Raw genomic sequence first — 17970 nt, forward strand, 5'->3', positions numbered from 1 at the left:
TCAGGAAGTCCTTTATTTCAGGACAATGGGCTGGGGTAAAGTGCTACACTCTTGTAGATGTAATTAAAGTGGAAGCAGCATGCCTCTACCTCAATGATTCAAGTCACTGAAATCAATCATCGTTGGGCCTTCTAGCAGGCTGCCTTGGTCTCTATGGGAAATGCATCTCAAGGTGTCTGCTGCAGCAGCTGCAATAAAAATATATTGAGTGGTGAAATAAAATAAGCAGACACTTGCCACAATAGTAGAGGCAGTGGATAAATGAGGGACGAATAATTAATAGATAACTTGAAAGGGGCTGGAACATTTTTTAAGCTTCTTTAGACAGAATGTATTTTTATGGGCACCACATGATGCAAAAAATTATTTGACTAACTCTAGGGGTGATTTGCTTAAGCATTTGTTGTATTTTTTACTGCCTTCTTGGTGTTTGATTACTCAGTCTCAGAAATATCTATTCTCATTTCCTAGCAGAAAATGTAGGAATGAATTCAAAGAATTAAAAAGTGGTCTTATTTAATCTGTCTTCCCACTCATGTGGTGGACTGAGGATGGATAAGACCTAGTTTGTGTAGAACTCTATATTGTTTCTGGTTTCTAAAACTCCCATTTCACTGAAGAAATGTATGTAGAATATAGAAACCCTATGAGAATATATGGCTCTTCCCAGCCATTTTAGTATGTGTGTGTACTTAAAGACAGTTTAGTTTACTAAACTTTAGAAAAAATAAAAGTAGCCTTGATGTAAATATACTTCACATGACAATGATCTTGAAAGCCAATAAGAAATAAGCATTAATCAGTGAAATACTTTTGTAATTCTTACTGATGTCAGTAAGAAATGTGTTTAACTGCATGTCCCACAGGAATCAAAATATTCCATCTTAAAACAAGAATGAAAGTTGATTTTTCTTTGTAAAAAAATGGTCCATAGACTGTTCATCTTTTTAAGGAAGTCTGAAGAAGCCTTCAGACAGAGGCTCCTATCTGATAAGTATACATCACTTTCTTGCATCTTGTGACTCAGAATTAAATTCTGTAGTCCAGGCTGAACTCAAGTGAAGTTGGGAAATGTAGTCTTTATTCTGAGTGACCTTGTCCAGCTTATACTTGGTATGGGAGAATAGACATTAGGGAACATGTTAGGTGATTTGACATGAGAGCTGAAACTTATCAGTGCCTTAAATTTCTGCCATTTCAATACAGCTACTAAGTCCTGCCTGGTGAAAATTATTTAGACAGATGAACAAATCTACTTCCAAAGTTAAGGGTTAACTGTGGTTGATGCTTGGTTCTCTAGTCTTGTCCACTCAAGCTAACATGTTCTACATAGAATATGTATCTTTGGGGAATGGAGAGACAGCTCCAAAAGCTGCAACATAAACTTTGCATGTAGAGATCCCTGGAGTTTGATCCCTGCACTAGGGATCCCTAAGCACCACCAGGTGCAGCCCTGATGACCCCAGCACCAACAGTCATGCACTGAATCTACAAACCTGTGTGCACAGCCAGGCTGAGTATATCCAGAAATGGCCCTAATCTCCCTGAGCACTGCCTGGAAGACAGTGCCTTACCCTGAGAATGCTCACCTTGTAACTGAATTTTCGCCCACATCACAATCCCTAGCCTTCGCAGTGACTGCTGGGTAATACTGGGAGGGATCATTACTATTGTGTGTGCACGAGACTGTGTTTGGAGGTAAAGTCCCTAGGAAATAGTACCACTCTGCTTGAAAGGCTTCAGAGCATCAACCCCCATGTACATGAGAGCAATGTCCGTGCTGGGAAAAAGAGCCTCATGATTGTGGGGGTAACCAAGGCTATTACTAAAGGAAGAGAGAAAATGGAAGAGTCCTTTTCTCTGAACTAAGTGTGAATGACAAAGCTCCCAGGGAGCAATGGTTTCTATTACACCTAAGCCTGAAGAATGGTCACTTAGAAACCTGAATCCAAAACTGTTTTAAGTTACTAGATGGTTCTCTCTTACCTTGTGTCTCCGTAGTAATAACAATTAAAGTCATTTGTTTGTTAAAAATAAAACACAAGCAACAAGCAAAATGATATGAAAGACTACACACCAAAACTGTAAGTTATTCTTCAAAGAAATTAAAGCAGTTACAAAGAAATGGAAAATAAATCTATGTTTATGGATTAGAGTGAACAATGTACCCATGACCATACTCCACAAAACACTATATATTCAATGTGATCCCTATCAAAATTCCAATGATGTTATTCAAGATTTATAACACATGCTAGTAAAATTTATAAAGAGTCATAAATCTCCTTGAAAAGTCAAAACAATTCTCAGAAAAAGAAAAGGCATTGCAGTCCCTAATTTTAAACTACACTATAAAGATACAGGAAAATGATGTGGTACTGGAATAAAAACAGACATTCATGCCAATGAAACAGAATTAAGCTCAGAACAACCTCTCTTATGTAGAAGAAGAAAATTAATGACAAAATAATTAGATGTATTAAGTGGAATAAGGAAAGTCTCTTCAACAAATGGTGGTATGAAAACACTGTTTGTGAAAAACTGAAGCTGAACTTAGGTGTAACACACAGATGTTAATTCAGAATGGATTAAAGATCTTGAATGGGGGCCCAGGGATGTGGTTTAGTCAGAGCATTTGCCTTGAATGAATTGAATCCCCAGAATCAGAAAAAATAAAACAAACAAACTAGACTTGAATGGTCTGGTAAAATTTTAATAACCAGAATCCATGAAGAAAACAGGCAGAACTCTACTGGAACTTTGACCAAAGTTGTCTCCAATGGTTTGACTCTTCTGACAAAGAACCTAAATTAAAAATAAACAACTTGAGTACATCAGACTAAAAAGGCTTATCACTTCTCAGCCTTTTGGCTAAAATCAAGTATAAAAAGGCTTGGCACAGAGAAGGACTTAAAAGACACCCTACTAAGAGGAAGAAAAAATATGCATACCACAAAGAGCCAATATGCAATATATATATAAAGCACTTCAAAGTTAAACATATAAAGAACAACCCTATCATAAAATGAATAGAGAAGATGAACAGATGCTCTCTTAAATACATACGTATGACCAAGGGCCTATAAAAAAAGTGTTTTTCAGCTGACTGTCAGAGAGGTGCAAATAAAAATGAAAATATCACTTCACCCCCATGAAAATGACATATATTCAAAAAGACCAGAAACAACCGGTATTGGTGGGGATCAGTGAAAAAAATCACTCAATTTACTATTGTTAGGAATATAAACGGATCCAACATCTAACAGAAAACAATATGGAGCTTTCACAATGAATTGAAAATTGAACACCCCAATAACCCAGTGATGCTATTCTTGGCATCTATCCCCAAATACAACATTAATAAAAAACTAAAAAATAAATGCATGCATATCTATGGCCATGGCCATTCTATGTGTAATACCAAGATAAGAAAACATTCCAAATTCTCAATTACAGATGAGTGGATTTAAAAAAGATTTGGCATATATACATGATGGAGTACTATTGGGCTATAAGAAAAGGTTATAGATGATTGTGGTATAATAAGAATATTATTATAATAATATATGCCTTGTGCTGTAATAAGAACACAGCCCAGGAATATCATGTTAAGTGAAATCAGCCAAAAGAATAAAGATAAACGTGCCGTAATCTTGTTCATATGTGATATATAAAGAAACAAAAAGAGAAATAGTTATATCTAAAGATAATACACCCTTAGTCTATAGAACTAAGGTTACCAAGTAGTGTGTGGAAGGGGAGTAAAACAAGGACCAGAAGTGATGCAGGATACTGATGAACAATGCATACCCAAAGCATATACATTAGCACTATTATAGGCATGTTAACTCAAAACTACAATTTGAAAAGAGTAAATATTAGTGTTAAATTAGAGCAATGTCAAAGCAATAAAGACTGAAGAATTAAATTTTGTTTTTGCTTGAAAGGGTTCATTGTTTCTAGTACAAATAAACCCTTATGATTCCCCCAATAAGCTTACGAGAAAATATATTTAAAAATTTCACCTGCAGAAACAGCAAAATAATTTTTTATCAGCAACAATACTGAAAGAAGATACAGCAGAAATTTCTTCAAATTTCTAGCTGAAGATTACTTGAATTATATACCAACTAAGTCAAGAAACTTTAAAGGACTCAAATGTTTTTCTCATCATAAGTAATCTTCAGAAAGCCTTTGGGAAAGATGCTCCGTGAAATGAGTAAATAAATGCCAAAAAGGAAAGACAAATGTTTCAGGGAACTTCATCAGAAATATAAATGAAAATAAAACTAGGATAACTATGAAGAAGGTTCTCAGGAGATAGCTGGAAAATGTTTTTTTTTAAAAATGCAGCCAAGATAAAAGCAGAAGGGCAGCTTTTTGCTCCTCTACAGGGAATAGAACAATAAAAAAAAACTTTAATGAAATAAATTATAAAATACAAGCTGAGATAGATAGTGACTTACTGTATGTGTTAGATGATAATGAGAGCATTTAATAATTTAAGAACAGGGGCTGGAGAGATAGCACAGTGGGTAAGGCGTTTGCCTTGCACGCGGCCGACCCGGGTTCAAATCCCAGCATCCCATATGGTCCCCTGAGCACGGCCAGGGGTAATTCCTGAGTGCAGAGCCAGGAGTAACCCCTGTGCATCGCCAGGTGTGACCCAAAAAGAAAAAAAAAAAAAAAAAAAAATTTAAGAACAATTTTGGTAGTGTGTTAGTGATGATACATTGAAAACAAACAAAAAAAGGACAGTTATTAATTCTAGAAACAAACAGAAATCTCAAGAGTCTACTGTATCACTGTCATCCCATTGCTGGAGCAGGCACCAGTAACGTCTCCATTCGTCCCAGCCCTGAGATTTTAGCAGCCTCTCCTCACTCATCTTTCCCAATGATTGGAGGCTCTTTCAGGGTCAGGTGAATGAGACCTGTTATTGTAACTGTTTGTGGCATGCTGAATAAGCACCAGAAGCTTGCCAGGCTCTTCTGTGCAGGCGGAGTACTCTTGGTAGCTTGCCGGTATCTCCAGGAGGGACAAAGAATGTATATCAGAAAATGTAAGCAAGTATGTTAAAACCAAACACATGTGTGCTGCTTTAGGCACATCAGTGGGCCAGACTATAAGAGGCTGAGAGACCTGGAAGTAGCTTTGTTTTATATGGTCTCTGAATCTTGGCCACTGATGGGATTACATGGCGCTGAGGGCAGTTTGTGGGTGTGACTGCCAAGCTACTGGAAAATGGGGATCTGGGTGGAGATGCCCAGTCCTGATCTGAGCAGGCTTGGAGATCTCAGCCCCAAATGCCACATGCCTGGGTTTCTCTGCTGGCTCCTTCATGCGTGAGGCTTGTCGAGGGTGTAGAGAGTGGCCTTGAGCATGACTGTGACTGGGTACTGGAGGTTTTCGGCTGCTGGGGCTCTGCTTGCGGCAGGAAGTGAAGCTCAACCCGCCCCGCTCCAAGGTGCCCTAATGAAGAAAGACTGGTGCGGGGGCAGGAAATTCTGCATTGCCCTCTTCCAGGAGCTTTGTTTTATATGGTCTCTGGATTTATTAAAGTTAGTATATAGCAAATGTAGCATCTATCGAATCAAATCTGTATTGGCTCTTTTTCCCCAACTAAAGTTTTCAATGAAGCAAGTATGAATCAGAACTGACCACAGAAATGATGTCTGTACACTGTAGTGAGGAGACGCTCAAAGACTAGAAAAGCATGGGGTTCAGGCATCAGATTCTCCACTACATAGCATCGAAATGCTAAACAGATGAATCTTCCCTGAAACTTCTCTTCCATCTATAAACTGGCCCACTGTAACTATCACAGGTTGGTACAGGAATCACATTTTAGCCCATGTATATATCACAGCAAGTGAAAATCAATTCCCTGACCAGAAGTTGGAACACTTGAGACTGGAATGGTAACTGTAAATATATGCCCAAGATTCTTTACGTAAATACCATTCCTTTAATTTTCATAATTTCATATAAAATAGCAAGTAGCTGTCCTAGCTATGCACAGATTTGTTAGAAAAGGCAGCATGTAATCTAAAGAGAATTTCAAAACTAGAAAGTAATTCGTTTTTCTCTTTATTCAGTGCTGTCTTATATCATATATTTTGGTGCTGTCTCTGGGTGATCAAGCGCTGGAAAGCATTTGTGGGTGAGAGCGTGCGAGGCCTGGGCTGCCTCGGACTGTGCGCAGGAAGCTCTCCTGGCAGTGCTTGGGGACCATTTGGTGTATCCTGAGACAGGCGGCATATAACAAAGGGTCTCAACCCCTGCACTGTCTCTTTGGATTATTATTATTATTATTATTATTATTATTATTATTATTATTATTATTATTATTATTATTATTATTATTTGGCAGAGAGTCTCTTGCCCGCACGCCTGGCTGTCTTCCCCGGGGCCCTCGGAGGGAATGGGCTCCAGCTTCCCTCCCCACCTTGAGCAGAGCTCCCGGCGGCCGAAGACCACCGGAACCTAGCTACAGCCATGCTTAAGGCCCCTCTACATTCGGACAGGCCTCACGCATGAAGGTACCGGCAGAGGAACCCAGGTGTGTGTAATTTCATCTATGGTTAGCACCCAGAGACTTAAAAGCAAGCTCCCAGAAGCGATATCTTGTAGCCTACTTCTCCCTCTGGGAGAAACTGGCAAGCTTCTGAGAGTTTCCTGCCCACATGGGACAGCCTTGCAAGCTTCCCATGGTGTATCCATATGCTAAATCCAGTAACAAGCTGGATCTCATTCCCCTGACCCTGAAAGAGCCTCCAGTGCAACATCGTTGAGAGGGCCGAGCCAAGAGAGACTTCTAAGATCTTAGGAAAAGGACGAATGGAGAGGTTACTGAGCCCGCTGGAGAAATTAACGATTAACGGGGATTTCATGATTCGTGATTATTATTATTATTTGCTTTTTGGGTCAACTCCAGCAATGCATAGGGGTTACTCCTGGCTCTGCACTCAGGAATCACTCCTGGCGGTGCTCAGGGGACCATACGGGAATACTAGGAATCTAGGAATCGAACCCGGGTCGGCCACGTGCAAGGCAAACACCTTACCCGCTGTGCTATCACTCCAGCCCTAGGGCTTATTATTTTTAATTCCCAGTTTTAGCTCCAAAAATTTAAAAGGTGTTAGAATTGGGTTTATGTGATTCTGAAGTCAAAGGCCAAATGGAGCTTGAGCTTAAACCTAAGCTCCATTAAACTCCCCCTGTGCAAACCAAGGTAGGTGACATAACAGGGGAAGTTTTTGTTTCTTTCCTTATTGAGCAAACCACCCACTAATTTTAACTGGGGAAGCTTGGAACACAAGTTGAGTTTTCAGTAGAAAACAATGTCATTCATCCTCAGACATTTTATAGCCTTTGGAACTATCTTCTGGTTCTCAAGCTCTTGGACATTTTCAAAGTTTATGGCCCCTCTCATTATAGTATGAGTTGCAGTGAAAGACTCCACATATTTCTTTTTGAAAAGCGTAACATTCTACCTTAGCTCATTCTAAATCTCAAAGGTCATGGAAGTAAAGCTTTCCTGTGACTCATGAGGAAGCAAAGCAGTGAGCCCCAGGCAGCATTCTCACCCTTCAGGGGGCAGAGCTGAGCGGAGGCACACAGGCCTAAGAGTTTCCCTGAGTTACCAGTTCCAAGCTTCTGTACCAGGGATTGAATTGCAGTGCAGGATGTGAATCACTGTACACACACACACACACACACACACACACACACACACACACACACACATATGCATATATATTATCTGTCAAAACTTTCACTGGGGCTGGATACAGTTGGTAAGGTGCTTGTTTTGCATATGACTCACCTAGGTTTGATCCCCAGCACCCTATATGATCCCCCAAGCACTACCAGGAGTGATCCCTGAACGCAGAACCAAAAGCGAGTCCTGAGCACCACTGAGTGTAGCCCCCAAGAGACTACTATGGAAATATTATTTTATTTAGTCAAAATAATATCAAAACAATATCAACAAATAGCATATACTCAGTATTTAAAATAGCTGAAAGGCTACACTGTGATGAAGATATGGGGCCAATACACAACCTTCAAAGCTGGGGAAGAAAGAGGTCAGAAGACCATGCTTTAAGTTTACAGTGAAAGAGAACCTTTTGTAAGTAATTTTCATATTTCCACATGCACCAGAGAAACATCTAAGGGGACAGGAAGAGTTTTCGCATGAGAAGCAAAACAGAGAGAATGAAAGACACCTTGTAGAACTTCTGTCCTTCAAAACTATATACCATTGTATTTATGAATACAAAATCAAAAATAGTTATGTGGTGAGTCTAGAGGAAATATAGTCTCACTATTCAAAAGTATATATCCCACCTCTAAGATTGTTCAGCAATATTTATTATAATAAATAGTATACTGACACAGAAATACTAAATCTAGTAAATTATATAATGAAAACTTTATGCATATACAAGGCTGTTTATTTTATCTGAAAGTATGAAATATTTGTTTCTTTTAACAAATAATTTGTGGCAGCAAAACTAAAGAGATAACTTAATGTTTTTCAGTAAGAGAATAAATAAATAAATAAATAGCATAAGTAAACTCTGTACATTATGTACAGCATGTGCATATATATGCATACAGATAGATAAAATTGGATAAAAGTTTACGAACATGGAGGGGCTTCCATACTACATTTTAAAATAGAAAGATAGTTACTTTTTAAAGAATATGTAGTTTAAAGTAAAGCAATCCACATGTACTTTAAATATTTGCTTGTACAATGAAAGGGTGATGAAAACAGGAAAGGTATTTCAAAAAATGTGAAACAATACAAACTATGGGGCTAAAGCAATAGCACAGCAGGTAGGGCATTTGCCTTGCACGCGGCTGACCCGGGTTTGATTCCCAGCATCCCATATGGTCCCCTGAGCACCGACAGGAGTAATTCCTGAGTGCAGAGCCAGGAGTAACCCCTGTGCATTGCCAGTGTGACCCAAAAAGCAAAAAAAATATTTTATAGGAGGAAGCATAACTTGAGAAAGCTTGGCAGAAGAAGAAATTCTTTTGAATTTTCTTTGGTGGGTACTTCCCAAGCAGCACTTCTAGCAATATTTGGACAAACAGTCTAGAAAGTTCTATGCTCCAGCTTAGTGACACAACACTGCTAAGGCTCAGGACTGTTGTAGGTCACCAGCGCCACCAGGTGACAAGGGCAATAGTGCTCGATGGACGAGGTCCTGGGAATGGACTCAGGTCCTTGCACGTACATGGTAACACTCACTTCACTCGACAATCTCCTCAGCCCCATATTCAAAATTTTTATTGTAAAAAAATTCAAATAGTACTTCCATAATTTAAATAAATGCAAAAATTAGGATGCAACATCTTCCTTTGTGTTTCTTTGCTTATGAAAACCCTAAACAGATGTCAGTTAACACCAACATATTCTAGTCCAAGCAGTAACAGGAGGACACTGTTGCCACTATCAATGATTCTGAGAAAGAGTTATAGGTATATAGCAAGTAGCCACAGCTTGTGCCTCTCAGGACCCTGGAAGCAAATCTAGGTATAAGGAGGAGAAAACCAGAACAGGAAGAAGAAAAAACTATGTTTGCATCATAGCCTTCAAAACACTGATCTGTACTTTTGTTATCTTTCTTTGAAGAATTTCTATAATCTCTACGTTAAGCTATTAGAATTTCTTAGTCTCGGAATTCCATAAATTTTTAAAAATATGTCAGGCCTAGTCATTAATATCAGATAGCCACCATTCATAGCAGAACCCAAGTGTTAATCATTCTCGGCCTTGGAAACCAAACACCTGATGAAACCATACACAGTCAACCACAGGTAAGATGAAATGCCCACTCAACCCCCTCAATTACACAATCATGTTGAAAGCCACTGGGTTTGGACAGAAAGATAGTATGTACAGTAAGTAAGGCGCTTGCCTTGCAGGTGACTGATCCCAGTTTGAGCCCCGGCATCCCATACATTCAACTAGATACTGCCAGGAGTAATTCCTGAGTACAGAGCCAGGAGTAAGCCGAACATCACTAGATGTAGTCCAAAATCCAAACCAAAATAAAGCAAACAAAAAAAAAACATAAAATGGCTGAAGTGTTAATGCAGTGGTAGGATATTTGCTTTGCATGCATCCAACCTGGGTTCGAACCTGGGTACCTCATATGGTCCTCTGAGTCTGCCAAGCATAGTCCCTGAGTACAGAGCCAGGTGAGAGCCCAAAGCACTGCCAGATGTGGCCCAAAACCAAAATAACAGAACAAAACAAAATCAAAACAAAAAGCCAAAAAGAGTTATTGGGTTTGGAGAAGGTAATCTATGACCTCAATGACCTCAAGCAGCACCCAAGAACTTTTCCTCAGAAGAGAACATTTGAGGAAATCTAAGGCAAATTTCCTTTTTTGTAGCTTCTGATGTGGTACTGAACAATAGGACTATATTTAGAACAACCAAATAAATCACAGAATCACAGTAGGATAACAGCCTAATCAACTGTACTGATTTCAAAAGAATTCAAGAAATATTTTGAGCGTGGTGCCAGTTGGGTTGTGGAGGCTTTCGGCTGCTGGGGCTAGGTCCCTTGGGGCAGGGAGGGCTCTCACCCTCTCCCCTCTGGGGCTCCATGAGTGAAACAACCTGGCGTGGTGTCCGGTGGCATGGCTATGGCAGGGAGAAAGAGCCATTTGATCTGGATGGTGGCCCACGAGGAGACTATCAGGCCAAGCCTCACGCATGAGTGAAGTCTAACAAAACCCAGAACTTTGTGACCCTGGACTCTGGGCTCAATGGGACCAGGAGCGGAGATCCTCTGCCCATTTCCCCCCAGTTTCCAGTGACCCAGGGGTCACACCCACATGCCACTTCCTGCCAGTGCCAGATAATCGCCTCATCGGCCACCCTCCAGATCACACTGCTTTTTTTCCCAGAAGGGAGCAACATGATACCCGTTACAGCCATGCCACCGGACTCCGCGCAAGGCTGTTTCACTTGGGTCGCCCCAGAGGGGGACGGATGAGAGCCCTCCCCGCCCCAAGAAGCCCACCCCCACAGCCGGAAACCTCCAGAACCCAACGGCCTCCATGCTCAAGGCTGCTCCCCACACACTTGGGCTGAGCCTCATGCATGAACAAACGTATTCCTGGACACATCATAAGATACTCCCTATCCATTCTCCAAGAGTACTACAACGTATCTGATGGGTTTCAAATTGTAGGCAACTGATCATAGAGGGAAATATATATATATATATGCATATATACATATGTTCAGATATATATACAAAAGCTCATCACTCAGCCTTTAACAACATATTAAATAATATCCTAAAGAACATCATAATGACCCTGCCAAAATAGAACAATCTTCACACTGGTTCCTCTATAGATACTTTTATGTAGCATTTTCAGCGATTTTTCACAACAGACTATACAAAATATATTATTTCAGTTGTGCTTTGGGACAAGGATTGGGGCTTGAGATGGGAACATCCCAAATTAGGTGGTGAAAAGGTGTAATGGTGGTGGGGTTGGTGTTTGAATATTAAATGTAATCAAATATTGTGAACTACCTTATAAAATTTAAAAAAGAAATATTTTGGGGGGCTTGGGATTAAGGAAAGCTAGGGGTTTGGGACACACTCAGTTGCTTCTGGCTTTGTCCTCAGGTAACTCTCCTAGCAGTGCTTGGGGGACATAAGTATTGTAAGAGATTAAATCGAGGTCAGCCCTGTACAAGGCAAATATCTTAGCCCCTGTACTATCTCTCTGGTCCCTCACAAGAAATGTTTTGATAAATAATAAAAGAAGATTTGGGAGGCCATCAATCTAGTACACAACCTTAATCTAAAGGGATTGAAAAACCTTCAGTACTATAATTGAAATACAGGGTCTGGAGCGATGGCACAGAGGGTAGGGTGTTTGCCTTCCACACGGCCAACCCGGATTCGATTCTCAGCATCCCATATAGTTCCCTGAGCACCGCCAGAGTAATTCCTGAGTGCAGAGCCAGGAGTAACCCCTGTGCACCGGGTGTGACCCAAAAAGCAAACAAACAAAAAACAAATACATTTCAAAAAATATAGTCAGAAGAAATGGAAAAAAACACCACTAACAAATAAAAAATATCACATGAACCATAGACAGTGAGAGTCTAAAATTAGATCTATCTATGACATCACTGAGGCCAAGCAGATTCAGAACACAGCACCATCAAGATGGATCAATCTTCCATAGCAGGGTTACTACTTATAAATAGCCTAAAGAATGTTAAGTTTGTTTTCAACAGTTCTTTAGTATAGTAATCAAATTTTAAATTAATATAGCCTCTGCAACAGTTTCTATCATTAACTCAAAAAATAAACAAGCTCTTTCCTCTAAATGACTTCAGAGTCACTATTTATTTATTTATAATTTTAATTATTCTTTTTTTTTGGGGGGGGTATACCTGGCACTGCTCAGTAGATAGCCCTAGCTTTGGGCATTGACCCGTGGCAGTATCAGGGACTGAACCCAGGACAGCAGCTAAGTGCCTTAATCTCCATACTATCTCTTCAGTCTAATAATTTAGATTCTCTGATTCTGCTTCCAAAATTTAATAAATGCTACTTTTTATTTGGAAGTTTCTCCTAAATATTATAATTTAAAATATGACTAGAAATATCCTAATAATATAGTGGCAGCTAACACTGAATTAGTGAATTCATTATTTCATATGTCCTGCCTTGTGCATTTTTATATTCCATACATTCAACCATTTAACACTTTTGTTTTCTCATGTTCATGCAATTTTCCTAAACATATGCATGCCCTTTCCTTTTATCCAAAAAATGTGTTGCTGAGTATATAGCTACTCCACTTTCCTTATTTATTAAAACAGAACCAGTCTGTTCTAAATGCAATGTTTTAAAGAATCTGAGTTCTCTCCAAAAAATAATATAAATACAAATAAAACTGAAAAATTTGGGAGTGGTTCCAAATGAAAAACATATATAAAAATTGGTTTTAGAGTTTTTGTATTTGCCTTTATTCAGACGAGGAAATTGTATTCTCTTCCAAGTTTGATATTCTTTCGTTTATTGAAAGACTTGATAGTTTTTATCTCAATAATATTAGTGTAGTGAATTACACTAGTTGTTGTATATATTATCATAGGCTAAATGCATATCACGTACATCATGATTTCAACTGCTAATATTTAATAAGAATAGTTGTGCACATAATAATGATGAATATTAGTCTCTAGCTTTCTTGTTTTGTTTATTTTAGGGGCCACACTGGATGGTGGAGCTTCTGGGGCTACTCTAGGCTCTGTATTTGGGGGCTGTTTCGAGCAATTCTCAGATTTCCAATGATGGGAATCACACCCAAGCCTCCTGTATGCAAAAAAATTGTGCTTCAGCCTATCTCACTATCTTTCTGGCCCCCTCATTTACCATCAGGGTAACAAAGATCTCATTGAATAAAGGTATATATACTTCTTTGTTTTTTCTTTAAAAAAAGTGGCATATGATATTTATATACTCTTCAAATGCTTCAATTCCCCAATAAAGCCATGCTGATAGAGAGTGTTTATTAAACTCCTCTCATGTTAATTCCTTCCTCTAGACCAATATCAATTGTATTAGCAGTATATTATATAACCTTAATTTTATTACTCATGCACAAACTGACCTTTTTTTACATTTTTGTCTATTCAATTTCATATCCTTACATAGTACACATAAGAGAAATCACCCAATATTTCCTTTTATTCTGGTTTGTCACTTTGCATAAGTCTTTTGAGCTCATTATATCTGACAGGAATTCCGAATTTTTTATCTTTTAGTAAGGACATATTTACACAGTTTTCTATCAGTCAGAAATCAGGTTATTTTCAAATTTTAGTAATATTAAATAATAAAAGGACACTAGAGTGGATAAACTTTCAATATTAGTATTCTCATATTCTTTGAAAAGATGTCCAGAAGGGATTGCTGACTTCTTTCCTAGATCTATCTTTAGCATCTTAATAAATATTCATAGTATTATCTAAAATGGACCACCAACTGATAATCCATTAACAGTACACAAGGATCTACTTTCTCCATATCCCTCCAGTATTTGTCAGTATTGATGCTTTTGGTATAATCTAGTCCTACAGGTGTGAGTTGGTATCTCTCTGAGATCTTAATTTATATTTCACTGATGATAAGCAGTTTTATGTGCCTATCAGCCATCTGTATATATCCTCTATAAAGAAAGATTTATTCCACATTTCTGCTTGGTTTTCAGCTCAGTTGTTTGTTGCTCTGTGTTAAATTGTATACCTTTTTTATATCTTGGACAGTAGCCCCTCTATTGGTTATATGTTGTATAATAATCTCTCTCATTCAGTAGTTTGTGTTTTCATTTTATTTATATTTTATTTTTCTATTGAACAGCTTTTCAGTTTAAAGTATACTGTTAACTTTGCTATCAATCTTTATCTCTAATTAATTGTGAATTCTACTTGTCTGATATTACTATAGCCATATAGATTTCTTTATGTTCAGTATTTTAAACTGATTGTGTCAAAAACTGAAATAAAATAAACTGATTGTGTCTTGTTATTTAATATATATTTCTTATAAACAATTATGCATTTTTAATACAGTCCTAAAATCTTTGCACTTTATTTAAAATATTTAGCCTTTTACCATTATACTTATTTTCAACATGCTTGCACTTAAGCCTGCCATCTCGGTGTTTGATGTCAGATTTTCTAACTTATCCTTTACTTCTCTGCTTCTCTTTTCCTAATTTTGTTTGGGAGGATGGATTATCCATTATTCTTTTGAAATTCCATTTAACGTCTATATTGTTCATGCCATTTGTACTATTTTACTACTGTTCATATACATCTCTAGTGTCACTGTATATGTTCAAATATTATAACATTTCAAGAACAATTTAATACCTTTATGTTTTCAATTAAAAACTCATCGAGTTATATATTGTCACATATATTACCTCTGCATATTATACCAATGACTATAATACACTGGGAAAGGGATATTGTTCACAGTTAGCAAAGAAATTAAGAAAAATTAAGAGAGATCTTCAGTAATAATGAGTAGGATTATGGAAAGATTATGTATGAAGGATTGTTTTTAATTTTGTTTAGTCCTTAAAACAGAAAGTTCCTTTGCTCCCTCTAATTTAATTACCATTTATATACTTTAGTAAGTGTAGGGTTAGATTTCTTTAAATGTTATATGATTCTGCAACCCAACATGAAAGGCAGGGATAGCTTCAGCAATTTTACATTCTGAAAAAATATTATACTTGAAGAAAATCTAAATCATTTACACATATTGAGAGTACGTACTAAAAAGTAAAGTTGAACTAAAATTAAAATTCATTGGAATTAACAGGACAATTAAATAGAAATATTAGCATCAATTCTTACCTTTTTCAAAATTTTATTAGTAACATAGACTTACATACACACATTGACATTTGAATGACAAACTTCCTTACATGATTTGGATTCTGGTGATGGTGGAGAAATATTAGACACAGCAAGATCACTTTTTGATTTTTTAGGCTTCTTTGCATTTAATTGCCACGGCTTTTCATAGTTCCTGAAATCCCTTCTTGTTCCTTTATGTTCTGTTAAAACAAACAAAAATGGATATATATATAATAGCTAAATGATTTCAATATTGATCGAAAACTAAATCCATGAATTCATTAGACAAATTCAGAAAAAACTTGTATATAACTTTTTATCAGAAAGAATTCAAATGTCCAAAAGTATGTCTTGCTTATTCTCCTTGTACATTTATGTTTTGAATTTGATAGAAATCACTAATTCATGATTAGAGATCACATCAAACTATAAAATGAGGGGCTGGAGCAAGAGTACAGTTACTAGTGTACTTGCTTTACACATGGTCAAGTTGAATGCCTGTATCACATATGGTACCCAAAGCCTTGCCAGGATTGATCCCTGAGCACAAAACCAGGAATAAGGAGTTCTAACAGTCTCCTTCCTGCTTTACTCTCCAATCAAAGGTCATTATGTATTTATGCCAGTCAGAATCTGAACCCCATGATCTTATTCTGCTAATAGTATACCTTTTAAAATCCCCTCCAGTTGAATGCAGAACAAACCTATGTTCGCTTCAAATCAAGAGATACAACAAAGTTTTGGAGATGTCAATATTACGACTGTATTATGTAAGACTCGATCTTAGCAGACTTGAATGAGACACTTTCTTCCTGGCGCTAGAAAAGTACCTTTGATGTTAGAGAGTCAGGTGGTATAGAAGTGTGTGTTGAGTTGCTGAGAGCAATTTCAGGGTGATATCCAGCAAGTAAATATGTACCTTAGACGCAACTATAAGAAAATTGACTCTGCCAATAACTGAAATTAACTTGGAAGCATGTTGCTCCTCATTGAAACATTCAGATGAGCATATAGCCCAGACAATCCTTTAATTTGCAACACGGCAAGATTAAACAGAGGATCTAGTTAAATGCTGCAAAGATTTCTGACTTATGTAAATAGTGAGATACAACATTGTGCTAATTAAAGCTGTAATATTTAGTATACTACTATCTCTACAATAGTCACTGTATCACTGTCATCCCGTTGCTCATCAATTTGCTCGAGCAGGCATCAATAACATCTCCATTTTGAGACTTGTTACTGTTTTTGGCATATCGAATACGCCACGGGTAGCTTGCCAGGCTCTGCCGTGTGGGCGAGATACTCTCGGTAGCTTGCTGGGCTCTTTGAGAGGGGCGGAGGAACCGTACCTGGGTCAGTCACGTGCTACAACACTGTAATTTATAAATTTGGACTGAAATGAGTTTCAGTGTGTTTATAGGTGTTCATCTGTACTACCTTCATATAATGCACCACATCTGAACCTATAAACCAGAGACCATGCCTAAAAGACTACCCTATTTTTATCTAGATCCAAGAAAACAAAGAAAAACATAGAAACCCTCTTTTCTATGTCAAAAGGCCATATTCTATATTCCTTAATCAACTAAACAACTTAAATGGATAACCCCTACCATTTTGGTGCAGTCTTAAAATATAGTCTCAGGATGACATCAACCTGAGAAAAGACAACTGAAAAAGACATAGGTATTCATAGACGCCCATAAAACATGAACAGGGGGAAAAATGAGAATGTCACTCCCCAAATATATGAGAAACTCCTTTAAAATCCTGTGAAATTAAAGCAATTAGTTCCATAGGAATTATCTATTGCCAAGTAAAGGCAAGGAGGAAATTGCGCTTGAAAGTGACTCAGCATATCAATGTATAAAGCTAAAAAGTTATCAGAAATCTCATTATTTTTTAATTTAGGCTACTTGCTTACAATTGGTAATGTTTATTGTTTTGCTTTACATACCAATCATACCACACTACCACCAAAGTGCCCAAGAAATCCACTAATGTCCTTCTACTTAAAAAGCAAACATAGAAAACTACCCAATTATCTCGCCAGTGCTTACAAAATTGGTATTGAAAACTTGGTCCTTAAGTGCTAGTGAATTAATCTTCCTAGATTTAAATTATTTACTAATGCACAGGTAGAAGTTTACAAGAAAAAAAATCCAACCATATCCAAAAATGGAAAGAAGAGATAAACAGAAACTTTCTCAAGGAAGAAATACAAATGGCCAAAAGGCACATGAAAAAATGCTCTGCATCATCAATCATCAGACATGCAAATCAAAACAACAATGAGATATAATTTCACACCACAGAGGTGAGTACATACCGAAAAGAACAAGAGCAATCAGTGCTGGCATGGATGCTGGGAGGAAGGGACTCTCATTCACTGCTGATGGGAATACTGATTGATCTAGCCTTTCTGGAAAACAACATGGACTTTCCCTCACCCCCCAAAAGAAACCCTGGGAATTGAGTTTCTATTTGGCCCAACAACTCAACTTCTTGAAATAGACCCCAAAGGCAAAAAAT

General features: G+C 37.7%; 1 protein-coding gene across 1 annotated transcript in view; it reads right to left on the minus strand.

Moving 5' to 3' along the window:
• Window positions 1-17970, minus strand: part of C2H8orf34 (chromosome 2 C8orf34 homolog) — a 317534-nt gene that overhangs the window by 235324 nt on the left and 64240 nt on the right. Inside the window, exon 3 of the mRNA XM_055127065.1 lies at window positions 15504-15635. Coding sequence (XP_054983040.1) covers window positions 15504-15635 — 132 coding nt within the window. The remainder of the gene's footprint in view (window positions 1-15503; window positions 15636-17970) is intronic.

This window comes from Sorex araneus, chromosome 2, assembly GCF_027595985.1.
Source record: "Sorex araneus isolate mSorAra2 chromosome 2, mSorAra2.pri, whole genome shotgun sequence".
Lineage (NCBI taxonomy): Eukaryota > Metazoa > Chordata > Mammalia > Eulipotyphla > Soricidae > Sorex > Sorex araneus.